This window comes from Anopheles nili, chromosome 3 (assembly GCF_943737925.1).
Source record: "Anopheles nili chromosome 3, idAnoNiliSN_F5_01, whole genome shotgun sequence".
NCBI lineage: Eukaryota > Metazoa > Arthropoda > Insecta > Diptera > Culicidae > Anopheles > Anopheles nili.
The window spans coordinates 25,704,475-25,719,625 of record NC_071292.1 but is presented as its reverse complement, the minus strand read 5'-3'; the positions used below and the strand labels follow the sequence as shown (position 1 = coordinate 25,719,625).

General features: G+C 44.9%; 3 protein-coding genes across 3 annotated transcripts; 1 reads left to right on the top strand and 2 right to left on the bottom strand.

The window, feature by feature from the left end:
• Positions 1–1,166: 1,166 nt before the first annotated feature.
• LOC128723946 (uncharacterized) lies at positions 1,167–3,558 on the bottom strand. Its single transcript, XM_053817710.1, has 5 exons — positions 3,458–3,558; positions 3,264–3,373; positions 1,949–3,192; positions 1,491–1,613; positions 1,167–1,412 (listed from the first exon to the last, which is right to left on the bottom strand). Exons 1-5 carry the CDS (start codon positions 3,556–3,558, stop codon positions 1,167–1,169), a joined length of 1,824 nt encoding a protein of 607 aa, XP_053673685.1.
• Positions 3,559–3,718: 160 nt separating this feature from the next.
• LOC128725284 (probable DNA-directed RNA polymerases I and III subunit RPAC2) lies at positions 3,719–4,293 on the top strand. The gene is made up of 3 exons (XM_053819017.1): positions 3,719–3,793; positions 3,861–3,961; positions 4,031–4,293. Exons 1-3 carry the CDS (start codon positions 3,776–3,778, stop codon positions 4,221–4,223), a joined length of 312 nt encoding a protein of 103 aa, XP_053674992.1. The 5' UTR covers positions 3,719–3,775; the 3' UTR covers positions 4,224–4,293.
• Positions 4,294–5,879: 1,586 nt separating this feature from the next.
• Positions 5,880–8,240, bottom strand: LOC128725902 (apoptosis inhibitor 5 homolog). The gene is made up of 9 exons (XM_053819676.1): positions 8,160–8,240; positions 7,914–8,075; positions 7,691–7,843; positions 7,450–7,623; positions 7,167–7,370; positions 6,892–7,092; positions 6,620–6,816; positions 6,358–6,553; positions 5,880–6,279 (listed from the first exon to the last, which is right to left on the bottom strand). Exons 1-9 carry the CDS (start codon positions 8,238–8,240, stop codon positions 5,950–5,952), a joined length of 1,698 nt encoding a protein of 565 aa, XP_053675651.1. The 3' UTR covers positions 5,880–5,949.
• Positions 8,241–15,151: the final 6,911 nt, after the last annotated feature.

Genomic DNA, 15,151 nt, shown 5'->3' with positions numbered 1-15,151 from the left:
GGGTGATAAATCACAGCTTCTACTATCGGTATCAGAAAACGGAAATGACCCAAACCACAGATACGACATATCAGTCAGTAAAGCGCGTTTAGGCAGCAAACCAATCGCTCGTGAGATTCTGAAGCGTAGTGCCACGGAAAGGGCGAATGATTCAATAGTTGAGTAAATGGTTTTTAGAGTGCAACATGCCAAACGGAACATTACGATCATGAAAGACTACTACCACTAAGCGCCTTAATGAACAACAATTCAAAGGAACGTGATAATGAATACACCGACGCACAATACTGCACGATCGCGATCACGCACCAGTTGCCAGCAATTAGCTTAAGGACTCTAGGGCTAGCGTAGGACGTTTGATTGTGCCGCGAAATGCTCGCGCTCGTCCTACCTGGCCTCTCCTCTCGCCATAGGCGCAAGTAGAGCGGTGAAATGCCACCCACAAGTGAAGCAAATGGATTGTAATAAGTTGTAATAACCTTTTGATAGTAGTTGGGCGTCGCGACCCTAGGGCAGGAACTGTTTGCTAAACGACACAAAGCAGGCCAGCAAAAACATGGTGGAGATTTATAAAATCAAACCCCTGTAAATGCATGTGCGTGTGTGCGGAGTGAAAATCGAGGCATCCGATGCACCCCATGCACCGGAAAACTCCCCTAACTGATGGAACGAATGACATTAAGATAAGGCAAAATTATATTTTTGCTATACAATTGTTATAAAAACGCATACATGTTATGGATACGCATACACCACGCACGCAAAACGGATGATGAAGTGACAAATTTTTACGACGTTTTTCTTTTTAGGTGACTCCGTAGTTATGTTGCTATACAATTATATTTTTTGCTCTTTTTTAGCCGGTAGCGTAAGTGTACAGATGTAATTTTGTTAAGAAAAAATAAAACCACCTTTCTTTAGAAAAAAAAACATGTGAATAGGTGCAATTTTTTTTCGAGTTTTCGTTTCTTTCAAGTTGTTTTACAAAACATCGACATGCTTCTTGGTTTGACGGCGTACGAAGGAGGTTGAATGAATTGGAACAAGTTTGTGCTGTATGTGTACGAAAAAATGAAGTTTATTTCAACATTAACTGTAATGTGGATATAGTGGGTAATAAATATGAACAGACCTATAGAGTCGAAAGCCAAACTCGAAGCAAAAGGTTATGCAAGTGCTAGGATATCAGCAGGAGGAAGCTTCAAAACAACACCCTGCACTTGGCGATCCTCGGAGCACTTAGTGATGAGCAGTCCGGCTTGCTTTAAAAGGATTATGTTTTTTATCATCTTAGATAGTGCCATTGGACTGGTTATGCGAAGCTGCTCCTGCACGCGATTTATCGAAATGAACTCATCTTTTTGCCTCTGGGTGGCCATTTCGCTTTGCACCACGATTATTATGTCAATGAGCTGCAAAAAGAACAATTAATTAGTGGATGGGAGCCAAAATACTTGACCTGCTTGTTTGCACGTACGATGCAAACTCACCATTGTATCTATTGCAACGACCTCTTCTTCAGCGGGTCCCTCTTCGTAAATGGTTTCGAGATCTTTTGCTTGGTTGTACAACACCGAACTCATGTCTGCAATTGGTCTGTTGGTTTTATGAACCTGAATGTGTAGCAAACAAAAAAAAGTACAAATAGAGATTTAGTATCTAGTAAGCTGTTAGGTAGGCCGCGTTTGACTCAACTAATAACGTGGTTTTCTCTTGCGCCTTCAATCGAGGACGTTTTTCACGGCTTTCAGGCTGGGTTGGCGGATTTATTTGAACAATATTATCGATTTCCCTCAGCGGTTGAAGGACACCAATTTCTTGCGTCGTTCCCGTTGAAGCTACGGGACGCCCTGGAAGTGTAGTACCAGTAACCTACGAGAAATAAAACACATTCAACAAATGCAATATTTCACCGAACCTAAATGACGTTAGAAAAGCGCCAACAGACCTCGGACAGTTGTCCGTCCAACGATGGCAACGGATCCATGCTAATTGGTGGGCCCATCGGCAGGCTCAAGGTAAGTTCCTGCGGTACCGGTCCGCTATCAAGCCCACTGACAATGTTAAGGGCCGTCGGATGCTCAACGGGAAGTTGGGGGTTGTCTCTTGTCAGATTTGGAGTCTCGAATTCCACATTCGCCATCGGATTTTTTAAAGTTCCGTCCGTACTCTGCAATTGTGGTAGTTCCTGGCGAACCGATGGCTCTCCTCGCATAACAGGAACCTCGTGTAATTGCGCTATTTGGAGCTCCAGTTGGAACTGATTCTGCACATCCTGTATCATTTGATTCCAGCATGTGTGATACGGGAAGCTAAAAATATCGAACGCTCTTCGAGGCCGGGGCGAATGAATAGTGCTATCGAGCGGTTCCAGACACTCGGTAAAGCGCACCATCCTACGAGAGCGTTGCCTGGGTCGTGGAATCTCCTCCGGTGTTTCCGCTGAAGTGCTGCTCTCTGCTTGAACCGCCTGAACATCCTGAGCGATAACGGGTTGATCCACGGGCCCATTCTGTGGGTGCTGCTGTTGTTGCAATTGAATAATTCTGGATCGAAGCTGTCTTTCTTCTGTCACGATAGGTTCGGCTACAACCGGAGGATCATGAACCGCATGGTCCCCTATCGGTGGCATTGTAAGATGGGGTAACGGTACGGGAGCAAGTTGGGAACTCGGTAAAACAGCGGGTGTGCTGGTGGTGCCCGGCGGTCTCATGAATAACGGAGTGTCTATTGTCGGCAAATCGATATCCTGAAAATTATCTACAATCGGTTCTCTCGACGGGATCGTAGGAAATTGCGCAACCAACATGTCCCGAGTCATTGTTTGTCTCATCGACATTGCTGGCAGCTGAAGTCCGGTACATAGTTCCAGAAAGTCACGGGCTCCATCTGCTTCATTACTGCCAAAGTTTTCATCCTCAACTGGTAAGGCAAGCGGCATCAAGCGTGGCATGATAGGGGCTTCTTCCTCGCAAAGCTGGTACGGATCGGCTTGTGGTTGATTTTCTCCACCGGATCCTGTTGTTTCCGGTACATTTCTTATCAAGTCACTTTCCCCAGCTGGCACGTTGTTGGCCGGTATGGGCAGTTCCTGTTCAGAAACGGCTTCAGGAGGCACCACGGCCACGCGAGGTCTCGGAGGAATCAACCTATCTTTGCGGTAAACCTTCGCCACATTCTGATGGTACTTTTCTGCGAACGAACAATACAAAAGACCGTTACATGGTTTATGTAAAGGTAGGAATGGCAACGGTAGCGTTTACTTTCTTGCCTATCGTAAAACTCAGCCGTTTGCAGTTTTTCTCCTTCGCAAATTTGCTCCAACACTTGCGGATTATTTTCGACCTTAAGCAATTCATTTAAGCCGCATTCGCTGTAAAGAATATTGTTGTAGATGGAAAAACTCGGTAACAATCAATGGGCCGCCGTAGAGAGGGTACTCTTGTTTAAGACGTACTGGACAGTATTGTACTCCTTCTCAGTGAGAAGATCAGCTTTCTTTACGTTCTCAAAGCTTGTTAAGTATTTGTTTACGACGATTTTCCGCAAAGATTCCATTTTTGTTTCGGTTTGATTTAGATATACTTACTGAGAACAGTTAGGCAAACAATAGCGGTTATTTGAAAATGACAACGATGTACATCCTGGCAGCCCTGCCTGGTACGGCTGTCATCGACAGTTGTTTGGGTCACATTATCATAACAAACAACAAACCAACGTGCTACCGAACACCGGCGTATTTATTTTAACCGTGTGTTGATATTTTACGCACAGCATGCCAAAATTAGCAGAAGTATTGCATTTTTTCAAAACTAAATAGGTCTTCTCTATCCTTCATTAACGTATTTTCTTTCGCGCAGCTATCGGGCGATGAAAATTCCAGTGAGAGCTCACGCACATTCGTTTTCGAAGACGAAGGACACACGCTTGGAAATGCCCTTAAAAGCATCATCTGCAAATAGTATGCGCTTGCCAGATCTCCCGAAATAAGATGTGGTTATCAGCCATTATATTCTTCGTTTTTTTCCAGCCCTGAGGTTAACTTTTGCGGTTACACTGTGCCGCATCCGGCAGAAAATAAAATGCACTTCCGCATACAGGCTGCCAGGAACGTGCGCGCAATCGATGTCCTGCGCCGGGGGCTGGAAGATCTGGAACGCGTGTGCGACCATACGATAGAAACCTTTGAGGCTGCGGTGGCATTGCATCAGGATGCAGCGTAAATAGATATTTGTCCAAGTAGCTATCCACAAAAAATGAAGAAAAAGCTGTAAATATTAAGCCATGTGTCCGTATTATATGATTATGTTACAGGAAATATATCGGTTGATAAATATGACCCCAAGATACATAAGTTTCGGACTGAATCAATCACTCAAGAGGGTACTATACCATGAAGTATTTATTTATGAAAAATTGAACCAACTGCTGAGAAGATCGTTTGTAGTTAAGTGTAAGGGCGATGCATTTACTTGAAATGTTGTTTCGAAATATAACTGTTGAAATTTCGTAGCTTCGACAACGACAAATTTAACGCAAAGAACAGTTTGATGACTGTAATTTCACGCTTCTCTGTATTGTAAGGATAAATCCCAAAAAGATCATTGGAAGGATTATCCAAAAATCATGGAAACACATCTCAACGAGTTTACTTTAAAAGTAAAAATTAAATTCATTTTCAAAGATTAGTGCAACAAAAACCAATCATTCTTGTGTGAATCAAAGGCCAATCTTTGCCGCACTAAACGTTTTGTTTGATTGAATGTTATCAAAGAACAGTTGAAAGAAAAAAAAACCGTATTCACAGCAAAACAACCAGCTAATAGTGAAAAAGATCATCCACTGGGTTTTGCATAGATGATAAATACCACTGTAGTTGAACATTACTATTATTATTAGCCATTTAGTATGGCTTATGTCGCTTCAAAATTCCGTACCACATGACAGAGAAATTCATAAAATTATAATAGGAAAAGGAATCAGGAAGAGAACGCGAACGAAACCCCAAAAAAATATAGGATCTTTCCGGTCATCTCCCACAATACGATCATCTCCACTGCGATCGGATAAACTTACAGGCTGGAAGAGAATGGGAAGTTCGATGGCGAGCAGATCCGGTAGGCGCGTTGAAATTGTGCACAGGCATGACTTTTGACTGGTTTTGGTGGTAAAGGAAGCGAAAACGTGAGCACGTCAGAATTTTAGGAAAGAATGATAGAATCGAAGCATTCCAAGATCGTTGGGAGGTGGTAGGAAAGCGATACATAGAAAAGAATGGATAAGTGCAGATTAAAAACACTAGAAGAGAATCAGATTCTATGTCAGACAGTAGGTTGATGAACAGAACGCTGTTAGAGCCGATCCAACCTTATCTTCGTTTCGTATGCAGTGATGTCGTCCGCCGATTTTTTGTAATGAAACGTCGAGTCTTGTATTATGTACAGTATCGAGTATTGACCAAAAAGTGAAAAATGTTGTTAAGTAAGAGAATGAAAAGTGATAAATTTAAAATGGTAACAATGATACGGTCACATCTTGGGTTCGTTACAAATTATGTTAGCGAATTCGCAACATATACGACTAAGTATATGTATTGCATTCCTAAAAATAATATTCCGACTAGGTACATGTATTGCCTTGCAGATTTTGCAGACCAAATGTCGCCACGCCAATTCCAAAAGTGTAACCAAGCAAATTTTCTAAAGACCTAAATTGAGAGCTTATTCAAAATTCATGCATTCTTATCCGGAATTACGGATAGATTTGAGACATGATACTTTTTACGTTAGTACCGAGTGATGCTTCTGATGTGATAACAGGGAAGCTGAAATAGGGAATGGGACCAATCAAACGAGAAAGAAAAGGGCAAGAAAGTGACCGAGAAGATGGGAAATGGGGACGTGCTGCACGTTTTCGCATCCTTTCGTAAACCATGTCCGGAACCACAATTTAATACTTCCTTTTTCCTCCATTATTGCGGCCACCACTACCGCCGCCTCCATTACCGCTGAAGCTGCCGCGACGGTAGTTACCGCCACCACCGCCTCCTCCACCACCGCCGGGTACTCGACGGGCATTACCATTTTTCGATTGGTAGCTGTGTTGCAGCTTGCCGGAGTACTTGCCGGACGGTGGGGTGTACATCTTCTGTGAAGTCGGGCTAGGCTTTCCTTGCTTGGGACCTTTTGTGTCTCCTGCCGCTTTGCCATTGCCATCGTACGTGATCGTTGCGTGACGCTTGTTGCCGGTCTTGGCGTCATCCTGTTTCTGTTGGTGCTGCTGAATTGCAAATTGCAACGAAAAACAAAACGTTTAGTTCAATTGTCGCTTGTCAAGGGAGAAGTTGCTTAAGCTTACCGCTTTCTTGCCCTTCGGTACAACCCAGGACAGCTGTACAACCGATTTGAAGCTTGGCGGCGAATGGAACAGATCACGTATCAACGTGCTGATGTTGGAGGTGGTCTTTAGTGCCGTAACTTTAATTTGATTTTCCTCCGACTTCATCTCCTCAGTGGTTTTACCCTTGACGGCTTCCTGCAGTTTCTTGATGTATCTAAAGAGAGGAAGGATGTCATTTTAATGCAAACCCGTTGCGTGGTGGCTAGCCATCATCACTTACCCCTGTGTGCCTCTAGCCAGATACTGCAGTCGGGAGCGGAAGTCCTTCAGCTTGGCGGGATCGTTCGGGAATGTGAGAACATCGGCGGCCTGCTTGCCAAGTGTGTGCAGCGAGTATAGCAAACATTCGGCGTGCGAAAACTGGAACGAGGGCGTTTCGTTCAGGTCCGCATCCAACGGTGGTAATGGCATGTACTCCTGCAAGAGGGAGATTAACGTTAATTCACAACGCCCTTTTGCGAGTATTCAGGGGGGGGGGGGGGGGTTCCGTACCAGTAAAACCTCGTAGATTGCTTCCACCTTTTCGGCGGCCTTTTCGAGTGCCCCACAGTACGAAGACATCTCCGCAAACACTTTCAGCAGGCGCAGCTGGGTTTGGTGCTGTTCATCGGCGACTCCAATCAAACTCCATACGTTCGAGCGAAGGAACTTTTCGCACATAAACTTTACGAACAGCGTCGATTCTACCTGAGACTAGGGATAGGATTGTACGAAATGGTTGTTAGCTTTGCTAGCCTATGCTTTTTCTTGGGGACTATCGCATTTACCGAGAAATAGGGCATAGCCTCGGTGGAGCATTGTATGAATCGCTCAACGGTTTCGTCGTCGGATGCGAGTGCTCCGGGATCGCTTTCCAAATCGGCCTGCTCAGCAGCGAGCGTTACCAACTCCACGTGACCGGGTAGAGTTTTGCTCAGTTTCGTCTGGTTTAGAATCGACATGCACAAATGGAATTCTTCCGAGCTTACGTCCTACGGAACAAAAACATATCATTAACGGAAGGAGTAAACAAGATTGGTCTAACCACTTCACGTTATCGTGGCCTCTTACCAGTGTTATTTTCTTCACTTCAGCTATGATGAAGTCTTCCAGCACTTTCGTCAGGATCTCCGGTTCTAACTTCATGATTTTGTTATTAATGAACTGGAAGCATCGGAACCGGGTAGTCTCGTCACCGCCAACTATCTGGCTGAAAATTCCAGTCAGCGTCCCAACCGCATCGTACTGTGGGTAGGTAGATAAAATATATGTTACTTTCTAGAACATGCCGTTTGCTTTTTAGGACACGTACCTTTGCCAATGTGAGCAAGGATTGATGCACTTGCAGCAATTCCGCCGCATCCTCGGTTATCAGGATCTGGGCCAAAATGTCTCCTATTCTTGGCGTGTGTTCGGTCGAATCTCGGCACAGCTGTGGCAAGTCCTTGATGGCTTGTCGCCGTATCTGTGACGTGATACGGTTTATTGATAAAACAACGTTCCACGAGACGCGAGCGTTCACCGACGTTGCTTACCTGAGTGTCTTCATCCTCACACAAGTCCAGCTGACTTTCGATGGCGACCTCCGCCAAGCCGGGGAAATGCTTGAAGAACTTTCCTATGAACTGGGACGCGAGACGCTTTTCCTTGGCCGAGCCCTTGACGGCATCCAGAATTTCCTTATATTCCGCTTCATGCTGGAGATACAATTGAACAGAAAAAAAACCTCACTAACGTAAACAACATTGTCGGAAACGTTTTCGTGCCGCCTAAGCACGTACCTCGCCGATTTTCTCCTTAGCGTCGCTAAGGATTTCGTAGTTTTTATACAGTTTTTCTATTCGATCACCCGTGTTGGCCATCTCTTCGTTTAGCCAGGAAGCGGATTACTTCAACCTAGTTTGTGCGGCTTTTATAATTTGTATGTTGTACTGAAAAAACTCAGTAAAACGCGCAGACAATTGTGAGACACCAACTTTTTGCTTTTGAAGTTACTTCTACATTCAGTGATACATGGAGCGAGATGACGGATGCCGAGACGCCGAATGGCGAGACCCCTCTTCTGGCTTGTAGCGTATTTGCAGATCAGAATTTGTTATGTGCTTTACCAGCACTGAAAAAAAAAAATAAATCATCCAATTAAATGAAGAATTGGTCGATTTGTTAAATTCCTTACATATAAGATCAGAAACCAGATTTTAGCACTTTTAGCGAGATAGATCTCGCACGATATCAGTTTGTGTAAACACTGCCTAACCAACTTGACAGCTACCCGTTCTTTACTGTCAATAAAGATGCATTTAGACAGCCTGTGCTGTCCATTTGGGTCATATTATCCAGTCCCAAACTATTACCGAATTCAAAAGCTATTTAGCTTAACTTTCTAAAGATTTTTTAATTCTGAAAAGTATATGAAAATATAGCCATATCAGTATTAATTAAAGAAATAGTATATTTTTTAACTCCTGATATTTTTTTTACAGGAATTTTACATTGTGTATAGCAATCGAAAGATTTTATGAAAATACGTTGAAGCAAATATTAAACTTTTCAGTTGAAATTTTTTAAAGAATAATGAAACACTCAAGATACATTTCCCCAAGGGGAATTCTTAAATTTGTCGCAATATGATATTCATGGATTTTCCTTTATAAAATAGCATTTGAGCGAGTATCAAGAGAATAGTTTTAACTGAATGAGGATACATGGATTTTCTGTAAGGAACACGCTTTTATCGGTGAATGTTGTTAGAATACCAAATCAGCATTTGATGAAGTGGCTGAATGTTAATTAACTGTACCTTATTGCCCACGTATATTACATAAACAAAATAACTCCATGCGCTAGTGAAATGTGTGAAACGATTAAGAGTCGCAACTTTCCTTTCCCGTTTTCATTTAAATACGGATTTACCTTATCAAACCGTCGATGGCTTTCTTATCGAAGCTTTCATTTCGAACCTCTGGATCCTGGAGTGGGGCGAACAAAAAAAAAAGCGCAACATTAAACTCTCCCCACTGGCTGCTTTCTTTCTTTCTCATCTCTCATTTCCCGGACTGAGACCAGTAGTTTTTCTTCCACTGTTTGCAGTACCGTGCGCGGTACTGCTTAGTGCTTTTCCCATCTTAGTGCGGCACACCAACCACACTCTAGTGGCACTCTAGTGCTAGCTGCTCCTTCCTGCTTGCCCATAAAAAGTGGACGAAAATTTTATGCCTTTATTTTTATTCCTATATTAATTTACTGTCCATCGAGCGGGCACACGGGAAAACGGTCACTACGGGATCGCCGCGCCCACACGTCCCACTCGAGTGCACGTGGCGGTCAGGGTGCGAGGAAGAAATGCTCTCTCATACACACACACACACACCCCACACAATTCGATATTATCGCGCTATTAGCACCGGTTTTCGGCCATTTGCCGGGCTCATCAAAACAATAATCATTAGAATAATGGCCGATGGTTATTGCGCGTATTTGTTGATTAATTTGATTTTTACACTCCACCGTTCGGAGAAGTGTGGGGGTGCGAGGACCCGTTTTCGCTTTCCATCGATCTCGAAACGAGCATGACGGCGAATCCGTAGCCGAATGACGTTGAGATCCTTTCCCTGGGTGGAAAACTCGACACCCACTCCATACATTGTACAGTGGGATGCTTACGATGGACACTCGAAACTACCTCCGCTCGAAACTACGATTATCGATCGTACATTTAAAGCGCGTGCGCCCCCAAGTGCGTGTGTGTGTGTTTGTTAAGGGCGCTAAGAGGGTGTGCAGAAAAAAAGGGTGCAAAGCGCGTCGTCGCGACAGGTGACCGTAAAACGATCAAAATCAAAACACCATCGTCAATTGCAGCGCAAACTGTTGCACGGCTCCAGCGCGTCCCCTTTAGGGTTTTAAGCCTAGCGCGCACGCGGAGATTGTCAGTTTAAGCTGGGTCGGAAAAATTTATGATCCTTTCCCCTGGTGCGGGCGCCCGTCGGTGGTGGTGGATCCGTCACGCTTGCACGAGCTGACCCAATCGAGCTTGGAACATGTTTGTCAACCGTCCCAACCGGAGTATCAGCTCGCTGTCGATGTCTCAAATGCGCTTGGTTCCGCGGGGTGTTCTTTTCCCTGTGGGCTTCTTTTTCTTCTTCTTATTGCATTCTACGCAAACAGAAAACCCCTAGGGCCCTTGGCACACAAAACGGGGTGCAAATAGAACCGCCGTTGCCGCACCGAAGGCGAACTAGGTGTCTAGCAGCTATCACTTGCAAGAGGGCGGCATATATCAAGCTGCATGATTTAAAGCTAATACGCGAAACGATAACGAAAAATATGGCCGCATGGATACCGATGGCGGCGGTGTTCAATCCTTGGCACATTGACCTAGGCTAGCTGGCAGCAGCGCGAGGAGGTTCTAAGGCGATAAATTGTCTTATCAGAACCGCTGAACGGCCGCTGGAAATGCATTCGTAATTGGGTTTCTAGAAGCACAGGTTACTAGATAGCATCCATGGCAAATGGATCTATAGCCCAAAATCGACCACTTATCTTCTTATTCTAATTCAATTATATTCTTTACGACTGTAGGCTATGTTAATATTTATTATATTGTTTTTCTCATACTTATGTTTAGCCTAAATCTTTTCCTGATCATTCAAAGAGAATAAACACCTTCGCTCTCTTTGCTTATTTCCAATCACTTAACTAGGCTTTTAGGAATTCAAGTCTAGTTATCTGAATTTGTTACTTTTTTAATCCGAGTCATAATGATTGAATGAGCCATAATCTCGAAACTACTTGAATGGAGCCCGTTTTTTAGATGCAATATACGCTTCGATTCATTAAGATTCCACTTCAGCTAAGACAAAACTAACTCATGAGATAGCTAATCAAACGCAAGCCAATCGCGCCAATGGCGACTGGGATTTTCCATTCCGATGGTTTTCTGCTTCAAACCCCAGACGTGTGTGTATTTGTTTGTCCAGCCGAGCAAAATTGCGAAGCTAAAACAAATAAAGACATCAACCTGGAGCTGAGCTGCGTTTCTGCGACGGAATTCGAATCCTGTACGCCATTTTGCGCCGCACGTTCGCTCGAGTGCACGGGATCAAAGATGGCGGTCAGCACGATCATGGAAAGAGACGGTGATAAGCAGAAAGCGAGACACCGGGCGACGAATAAGCGGCAGGTTGTTGGCGATCTTCAGTGGGATCCTTCCCATGACCCGAGCACTTGCCTCTGTCCTTTCCTTCGGCAAAGGGACAGTGTTCGAAAGGTGTTTTTAATCGGCCATGGCATCTTCCCAGAGATTCCCTGCCGTCCCGGCAGGCAAACCCGATTGGCCATAAACTGTTTAAAGATACCCGACATCGGAGCGAAACGAGTTCCAGTGTTCGCGGGCAGGAAATCTCTCGTTAATTGGACCGGTGGATCGGATCCACGGACTCGGACTCGGGCCCGTGGCTCAGAACACCGGAGCTGGACGGACCGTTCTTGGGAAAAGCCGATTCTCGGTCTGAAACACCAGCTTCCGTCCAGGCGTGTTTTGCTACAGCAGGCTCAATTATCGGCGCGCACCGTTTCACGTGTATCGAGACGGAACGTGTATCATAAATTCCGGGGCATATGTACATGTGTGTGTGGTTTTTTTTGTTTTATTTTCATCCCCAACCCCAGGGTGCTTCTCTAACTCTCTAATTTTACCGAAGACGCCAAGGGAGTTCGTGGCATTTTCCCGGACATCCATCCATGGTTCTTTTTGTAAGAGGTTCTCTTGCGCTTTCGTCCCCTTCTGAGCTGTGTTATAAGTCACAAAAAAACCATTAAAATATAATATATACCAACAGAAAATTTGAATAATTCCACCACGAAACCATCAAACGCTCGTGGGCATTATGTCGCCCGACGTTTAATCGACACAAGCGGGCAAGAGTTGCTAATAAAAAAACACCTCTAGGTGGATGTGGCAGGTGAAGATCAGCTCCATCGTCTCCGGACGGTTCGTGGCGTTCCGAGAATCGGGATCGTGACGTGAAGAAGTTGTAAATTACGGAACGTTTTATTCCTTCAGATCGTCTTTCCAACCCACCCCCCCAAACCACCCACTCCACCATCCGCCAGCCCCCGGTAGCGATCGACAGGGCGCATGTTTTCGGTCAGTTTCGTTTCGACCAATTTAAGGATCAATGGGCCGCATCCCGATCTCGGTTGCTGATCAGAAATTAATGAAACGAGCGATGGTCAGAAAGCGCGGACAGGACCGGTTCGTTTTTCTTCTGCCTTCGCATTCTTCACCCGTGGTGGATGGCAACATGAAAAGTGAACCGGGCGTGTGTGTATGTGCCATAAAACGGACGTTTTCAGCTCGCACCAGCCACCTTTAGCAAGGCATGGGAATGGAAGCGACCGAAAATGGAGTGAAGTAAAAGGAAAAAATAAGCCAGCATCGGAGGAGGGACGACCAGAAACAAGCAACAAAAAAAATACGAAACACGCGAGACGCTTTTTCTCCCTTTTTTAATGTCTTCATTTGCTCGGTGTGGCTGGAGATCCGGTCCGCCAATCCCGGGTGTCCCGCTGTGGGTTCAATTCCGGCGCTTCGGAACCGCGTCACTTCAGTTCAATCGCTGGACCGAGGGTTGACCCAAAAGGCCACGACGCCAAACCCAACGCCAGGCATGGTTCCGTTCGCTAGAGTGCGGATTTCTGAATGTGCGATCGGATCGTTTCTTAATTAGCTCGATTCCCGTTTTCGGATCGTCGTTCGCTCGCAGGCCGCTTTTGGCGGGAGATCGAAACGGGATGCGATAGGGAAGGACGAGAGGGATTTGGAATTAGGCGGCCCCATTGGTTTGTGATCTGGGAGATCTGGGAGGGTAAGTTGCTTTGCATGTTTTCTAAAGAGTGTTTTCGAGTGGGACCGAATTCTGCTAAGATGGCGTTCTTTTGAGGGAGGATCGCTAGTTGATGTTCTAAACGGATATTCTAAATGGGATATGCATATGATAAAGTCATAAAACCCTCTATGTAATAATAGTTTCAGCTTCTACATTTTTGCATTTTATAGCAGGATTTTCTTTAAATTTAGTGCGGCCATGAATAAATTTCTTTAAAAATAATTGTATTCAAATTCTACTCGTATGCGATGAAAATTTATGAAAATTATCTACTCATATGCAATGAAAATTTAAAAAACAGATTGACTGTTGATGATGACCGTAGATGAGAGCTTAAGCAATCAAAATACTCCAATGAAATTGGCTACGTTCGATTATAACATCCAACAATGCTGGAATAAATGCATTATCCTGAAAGAGTGTTTCCACGGTAACGAACTACGCCGACTTGGATCAAACAGGGTGGATCTCTTCACTCAATTAGGCTCAATCTAAATCGAACGATTGTGCGCTATGAAACCGACATACAACATTCTAATTATTTCCCGAACGTCTCCAGCATCACGCCATATTCCAGCTCAAATGGAGCTACAGCCGCATTCTCTTCCGCTGCACCACCGACCTGGTGGTGTTTTAAATGCCCGTCGTTCCACCCTGATGGTACTACACAAATGATTATATGACTGTATCATACTCATAAAAGAATCAATCACACCTGCTATTGGCCAATTGACCGGGCCGATTCCGTCCCCGGGAGCTCTCTTTCCCCCCAGTTTTTATGAACATTCTTTCCCGCCAAGCCACATCCATCACCGAAAACGGGCTCCAATCCGTGCTCAGTGCTTAGAGCGCCAATTTACAGCATCACATTACATTTGTCAACCGCCGGTGGCGCTTAACGCTTCACCGCGGATTGTTCTCGTCTTGTGGAAATCCGGCACCCAGGGTGTTGGGAGGGGGATGGGGGAGGGATCTGCCCACAAGAGGGATGCGCCTCCACACGTCACATCCCCATGTGGCGGGTTTTCCATCGTGCAATAGATTCGTTCTCCGGAAGCCATTCGAATGGAGTGTAGTAGCTCAATTTACGCCAGCATTTATGGACTCTCGTGTGCGAGAGAAAAAAAGGGTGTTAGGGCGTATAAATAGTAAAAAAAACGGCAAGCTAGCGAGAGGGGACACGTGAGAGTGAGGCAAGGGTTTTAAAAACAGATCCCCTTCCACAAAAATCCCCCCCGGGCGCAAGTGTGCCATTGTGGAGCAACAAAACTAAAATTATAAACCGGGCATAAATTCACTAAACGGCATCCTTGCGCTGCCGTTTGCTGGCGCTTGGCACTAAATAACACATCGAAAGAGAAAATAGCACCCCCATAGCACCCATCCATCGGTTTGATAGGGTAGGATCGCGGTTGGTGAGACGAGGCGATCGGATTGTTTATAATATGCATGCTGGTTGTGGATGAATATTGGTGGGCCATTTAGAGGCACCCACCAACCTGCGCTTCGGTGTACTGCGGCTGCCAGGGGGTGGATAAACTAGGGGAGTAAAAGTGGTAATACTCACACCGAAAGCTTAGGAACTAATTGTTATATGATTATTTTTTTATACTCTCGTGTATTCGGTTTCACTTTCAGCGGAACAGGCAGATCAGTGCCGCGGGTATTTTTCGCTGCTGGAAAGAGGGTGAAGACGACCTCATGCACCTTGTTTTGAGAAGGAGTTACGTTATTGATGGGTGGTTATTTTGCCTGGCTTTTGAGTTGCTCATTAAAAAAAACAGGCTGGCAGGGGAAAGATTGACGGAAATGAATGAAAACTGAATGATTGGAGGAGGAAAAGACAAAACTGCAAAACCGGCGAGGCTGTAACCTTCCAGGAATAG

What these genes read in the sequence shown, in the direction of transcription:
- LOC128723946 (XM_053817710.1), bottom strand. Translation starts at nt 3,558, where the DNA reads ATGGAATCTTTGCGGAAAATCGTCGTAAACAAATACTTAACAAGCTTT. An exon ending in TGGACGGACAACTGTCCGAG is followed by an intron (nt 1,614 to 1,948) that starts GTCTGTTGGCGC and finishes CTACACATTCAG; the next exon opens with GTTCATAAAACCAACAGACC. An exon ending in TCGTTGCAATAGATACAATG is followed by an intron (nt 1,413 to 1,490) that starts GTGAGTTTGCAT and finishes TTCTTTTTGCAG; the next exon opens with CTCATTGACATAATAATCGT.
- LOC128725284 (XM_053819017.1), top strand. An exon ending in AAAAGCATCATCTGCAAATA is followed by an intron (nt 3,962 to 4,030) that starts GTATGCGCTTGC and finishes GTTTTTTTCCAG; the next exon opens with CCCTGAGGTTAACTTTTGCG.
- LOC128725902 (XM_053819676.1), bottom strand. Translation starts at nt 8,240, where the DNA reads ATGGCCAACACGGGTGATCGAATAGAAAAACTGTATAAAAACTACGAA. An exon ending in CTAAGGAGAAAATCGGCGAG is followed by an intron (nt 8,076 to 8,159) that starts GTACGTGCTTAG and finishes TTGTATCTCCAG; the next exon opens with CATGAAGCGGAATATAAGGA. An exon ending in AAGTGAAGAAAATAACACTG is followed by an intron (nt 7,371 to 7,449) that starts GTAAGAGGCCAC and finishes TTTGTTCCGTAG; the next exon opens with GACGTAAGCTCGGAAGAATT.